This window comes from Gastrolobium bilobum, unplaced genomic scaffold (genome assembly GCF_033153095.1).
Source record: "Gastrolobium bilobum isolate Gb01-03AN ecotype WA unplaced genomic scaffold, APGP_CSIRO_Gbil_v1 utg6105, whole genome shotgun sequence".
Classification (NCBI taxonomy): domain Eukaryota; kingdom Viridiplantae; phylum Streptophyta; class Magnoliopsida; order Fabales; family Fabaceae; genus Gastrolobium; species Gastrolobium bilobum.
In genome coordinates this window covers 450071-455738 of record NW_026899702.1, presented here as the reverse complement: position 1 = coordinate 455738, position 5668 = coordinate 450071, and the positions used below count along the sequence as shown (strand labels likewise).

The 5668-nt window shown below is 35.0% G+C and overlaps 1 protein-coding gene across 1 annotated transcript; it reads left to right on the top strand.

Annotated features, from left to right (window-relative positions):
* Positions 1 to 3882: 3882 nt before the first annotated feature.
* LOC133292714 (zinc finger BED domain-containing protein RICESLEEPER 2-like) lies at positions 3883 to 5094 on the top strand. Its single transcript, XM_061491149.1, has one exon. It carries the CDS (start codon positions 3883 to 3885, stop codon positions 5092 to 5094), a length of 1212 nt encoding a protein of 403 aa, XP_061347133.1.
* The last annotated feature ends 574 nt before the right edge of the window (positions 5095 to 5668 follow it).

The following is a 5668-nucleotide window of genomic DNA, read 5'->3' as shown; positions in this document are numbered from 1 at the left end:
TTTTTTTCTTTGTTGTGATATCCCAATGTGTTTTCTTTGGGTTTGTTCTTTGGGTTTGTTATTTTAATCCCATGAAGGCTACACTAAAATCTTCAAAAACACCTCACAATAATGCTCGCCAAGAGCAACCTCACTAGAACACTGCAGTGGTCTCGCGTAAATGTGACAAATCCTCCATTATACTGGACCATGTAGAATCCGCGAGATTACTCTAGGGCCAAAACTCCTTAGTCTTTTTATATCGAAATATTACAATATCCTTTATAGTGGAATAAAATGCTGAACAAAGTTTCTTTAACATTGGGATGAATACATGCCATTTTGAGAATGTCGAATGCCATAAGTTTTGTCTTTTTCTGAAATTTGCTTGCTATGTATGGTTTTTTGTTCCATTATCTGATTCTGAAATCCACTGTCACAAGTTCAAAAGTTGTAAAAGAAGTATAAGAAACATTTTCTTTTTAATCTAAGAACCACTGAAGCATTGTATTATGTATACTGAGTTGGAGAAAGTGCAGAAAATTAAAAGTAAAAAGGAAGAAATAGGTGCTTTTGTGAAATAAGACAGAGCAAATTGTTAAAAAGTCATGACCTTATCTATACCATTCAACTTGGAACAAGTGCATACATTTATATTTCACTATAGTTATCCTGATGTATTGTGTATTAAAGGAGGTTAATAGTTAAATACTTAAAGAATTAAAGGAGGTTAATAGTTAAATAATTAAAGGAGGTTAAATGCATTTATATTGTACTCTAAAATATGTATCCTGATGTGTTAAAATTAAAGGAGGTTAATAGTTAAATACTTAAAGAATATATTTGTTAGTTTGCTGCCAACGTGAACATAATACACGTTCTGTACACCTTCTGAACATAAATTTGCACACATTCGTCCTTATTATTCCTGTTTTCAATATATCTGTCAGTATATGAGTTGTTTTATGTAACATCTCTGTCTCAAGCCGGTTCAATTAACATACATATGATACAAACAGAAACAGCGGAAGACTTAACTTTCGAAATACGAGCTAACTTTTCTTTTACTTCTAATTATTCTTAATTCACATGATATCTTGCATTGCATACTTCTCCTAATTTAATTCGTATTTGACGAAGGCGAAAATCGGGCAGAGTAACCTTTGTAAATTGGACAACTGGGGATTTGTCAATCCCACTCTCAAAGGTTCCTGATAAACAGTTTATACCATATATAATTTCAGAAATACCAGATATATATAAAGGACTCTATACCCATCCATGGGCGCATGCATAACTTGGCTCTGTGCCACTATGTCTAACAGCGTGCAAATCCAACATGTAAGCATATAACTGAATAATACATCGGAATATAAACATGCCTGAATACATAATTGTACATGCATCAAAACAGAAAACATGTACAAACTATATACAGGCCATATACAAAATAAAGGATCAGACATCATGATCCACAAAATAATGGAATACGAAATAACATAAATAATTGATAGTAGTGTCCGGCCACCCAGAACTTCATATCCTCATACTAGTACCTCTAGCCACGGGTAGTGTCTTTGTCCCATGAGGGCTATTCAATTAACTGTGTTCCTGAAATCATATCCCCCAAACTGGGTTAAAGACAAATCTCTAGTAAGCTCCAGGTTTATAGAAAACTCTCCATACCCTGGGCTCACTTCCTGCATGACAGTCAGATACATAATATACAAAACATCATATATCATACTATATCGAACATATCTCGTATAACATATCATATAATCAAATATCATAACTAAACAAAGCATATACACAAATCTTATCAGAGACGTACACAGTCATTCCCAAGGGATGACCCCAAGCAGAAATCAACGCACGTGTTCCCAAGGGAGGACCCAAGCGGAACCAGAACATATCAGAGGCGTACGCAGTCATTCCCAAGGGAGGACCCCAAGCAGAAATCAACGCACGTGTTCCCAAGGGAGGACCCCAAGCGAAAATCAACGCACGTGTTCCCAAGGGAGGACCCCAAGCGGAACCAAAACATATCAAAGGCGTACATCGTCAATCTCATGGGAACCCAAGAAGACATCAGTGTACCATACAAGTCAATTCCAGCCAAAGATCAATACAGAAATCATATCCTCATATAACAAATGTGTACACAGTCAATCCCAGGGGAGGACCCCAAGTGAAAATTAGTGTACGTGTTCCCAAGGGTGGACCCCAAGCGAAACTCAACAAAACATATCATATTAACACATATCAAAGTAAACACATCAAAACAAAACATATCATCATCATATAGCTCTATATGAATGCATATATATCATATATCTTATACATATCATACAACCTGACCACAGTCCGTACACTATAGCGGAACACAAAGTAGGAGCGAACCCCATAAACATAGAGCTTACCTCTTGAAGCTTTTTCAATCCGCTTACTTGTGGCACAAGTTACTTATATATCTTCAAGAAGGTTCCGATCTTTTTCAGTCCCTAGGTACACCTAGAGAAAGAATACAAAAATACAAATCAATAAAATGCTATCATGCCTAGATTTTACATAAGGCATACATTTTATCGTTTACTTTCGTTTCTTTACGTTTTTGCCAATCCTATGCCAATAGACAAGTCAAGACCACTACTTTATCTTTTCCTTTAATTTTCCATTTCATAATCGTTAACGTTCCCTAAATTAACTAAGTATCCACATGAGAATTTTCAACATAATTCACAAAAATAAAAGCATAGGATTAGAGGTTTCTCACCTATAGTTGCTATTCCAAGCTCCAAAGAACAAACCCCAAGCTTTGCTCACTCAAAAACCCCACTTTTCCACAAGGATGAATAGTGCCACGAATTGGGGGAGATGAATAACTCTCTCCACAAGTAAAATCAGCTCAAACTAAGTGGTGGAATGGATTCACTAGCCTTTTTCCTTAAAGATTCATGTATGGCATCATGGCTTTTGGTGAGAATTTGAGTGGAAAAGAGAGGAAATAAAAAAAACTAACCTAGGTCCCTTTCTCCATGGAAGCGTCGATCAACAGTGAGAGAAATAGAAAAGAAAGGAAACAACGCGTAGAAAGAAGGAGAAATAAAGGATTTCACTGTGTGTAAAAATTAAGTTACTTTAACTGGGTAACAACTTATCTATCTACACACCTCCATTCATTACCAAACTTTGCACACTAGTCCAGAATATTTTTATGGTAATATTTATAATTTTACTTTTCACTTTCGGGTAACTTTATTTACCCGCATTTTTACTCCTTAACTGTCATTTTAACTCCTTTTTCACCAAAGGTAACTTTATTTCTTTTTCTTTATAATTATCCTTCCATATTAAATCCATAATAAAATGTGAGGGTCATTATATTTTACAATTTTGTTGTTATGAATTACATGATTTACTTACATCCTTTTACAGTGCTAATTTGTTCTATTTTTGTACTCTTTTTTTATATGCGTAGAAAATGGACTCTAATCCAAGTCCAAGTGCAAGTGGTAATGCTATTGCTAGCGCACCAAGTGACCCCAATCAACTTGAAGTAAGAGATGAACATCGGGAAGAAGTAACAGATAGTGTTGCAGCGACTGATAGTGCAAATTCAGTCGTAGAAAAGAAAAGGAAGAAAACATCAGCTGTTTGAAATGATTTTCATGACGTTAAACTCCCCAATGGACAACAAAAAGCTGTTTGCAATTATTGCAAAGTTAAATTTGCTACGGGTGGTTTGGAGCTAGCACTAGCCATTTGAGGAGGCATTCAAAAACTTGCTTAAGAAGGAAAATAGACCAATCACGACTAAAGCAATCAACCATAGTGTTTCAGCCTACAAGTTCTGCCTTGAACCCTTTCCTTGCATCAGGAGGTAAGTATTCTAATATGAAGATGAGAGAAATTATTGCTAGTTCTATCATGGTACATGAGTATCCTTTTAGCATTGTGGAGGACACAGTTTGGATGTGGGCTTTTAAGTATGCAAATGCTGATTTTGAGAAAGTTTCACGGCAAACAATAAAAAATGATTGCATGACACTGTATCAGGAAGAAAAGAAATGTCTCAAGGCTGAATTAATAAATGTGAATAGGATTAGTATAACCATTGACATGTGGAAATCTAATCACCAAGTAGCTGGATATATGGTCATCACTGGTCATTTTATTGATTCAGAATGGGAATTACAAAAAAGAGTGTTGAGTTTTGTCAAAGTGCCACCTCCAAGACGTGGGGTTGATGTTGCTGATGCAATATTTAAACGTTTGCAGTCATGGGGGATTGAAATTAAGGTATTTTCTGTGTCTGTTGATAATGCTGCATATAATGATGTTTGCATAAGAAATATTAAGAGCACATTGTTAAGAAGCAACAATTTAGTCCTTAATGGAAACATATTTCATGTACGTTGTTGTGCACATATTCTGAATTTATTAGTGCAACATGACCTTAGTCATATCAAAGGTATAATTGAGAATGTTCGTGAAAGTGTTAAATATGTCAATCAATCTTATTCGAGGTTGAAGACTTTCTATGATATTGTTAAGCAGATGGGGGTAAAAGAAAGAAAGTTAGTTATTGATTGTCCCACTAGATGGAACTCAACATTTGAAATGCTTTCTACTGCTTTGATATTCAAAGATGTATTTCCAGAATACAAGGAAAAGGAACTATATTATAATTACTTGCCATCTGCAGAGGAATGGAGCAAGGTTGAGAAGGTTTCTAATCTTTTGGAAGTTTTTAGTCATGTTACTAATGTCATATCAGGTAGTGACTATCCCACAACCAATTTATATCTCCCTGAAGTTTATAGAGTTAAGGAAGTAATTGATGCTGCAATTGAAGATAATGATGATTTTATGAGAGAAATGACAAGGCCAATGAAAGTAAAATCTGACAAGTATTGGGGGGAATGCAATTTGCTGATGGCCGTTGCTAGTGTTCTAGACCCAAGGTGTAAATTGCATGTGGTAAATATTTTCTTCCCAATTATATACAAATCAGAATTTGAGGCAACAGAAAATGTTGAAAAAGAGAAGGCGGCTTTAGAAGATTTGTACAATGAGTATTGTGCTATAAGTTTAAGATTCAGTCCCAAATAGGGAGCTAGAAACTAGTGTGAACCAATCATCCCTCTCTTCCACTCTTCCACCTCGAGCTCCTCTATCAGGATTTTCTAAAATCATGAGCATTGTGCGCGAAAAGGAAATTGTTGCCCCAGTAAAATCAGAGTTAAAAAGTTATCTTGAAGAAGGGGTTTACATATGTGATGAAAAATTTCGGATTTCCTTTAATGCCTTGGACTGGTGGAAGAAAAACAGTTTGAAATATCGAATTTTATCAAAGATGGCAAGAGATATACTAGTTGTTCCAATTTCTACAGTAGCATCTGAGTCCACATTTAGTGCTGGTGGAAGAGTAATTGATGCTTATCGTGCTAGTTTAGCCGAAGTGACTGTCGAAGCATTAATTTGTGGTGGAGATTGGTTACGAAATAAATATGATTTGAAGAAAAAAACAAAAGGTATAAATTGATTTTTTAACAACTTATTTGAAAATGTTTATATATTGCAATTCATAATGTAAACATAGTGAAATGCATAACTAATTTGATTTTAATAAAGCTGATTACTTTTATGGGTGAAATGCCTATTTTTTTCTTAAAATTTGGACCAT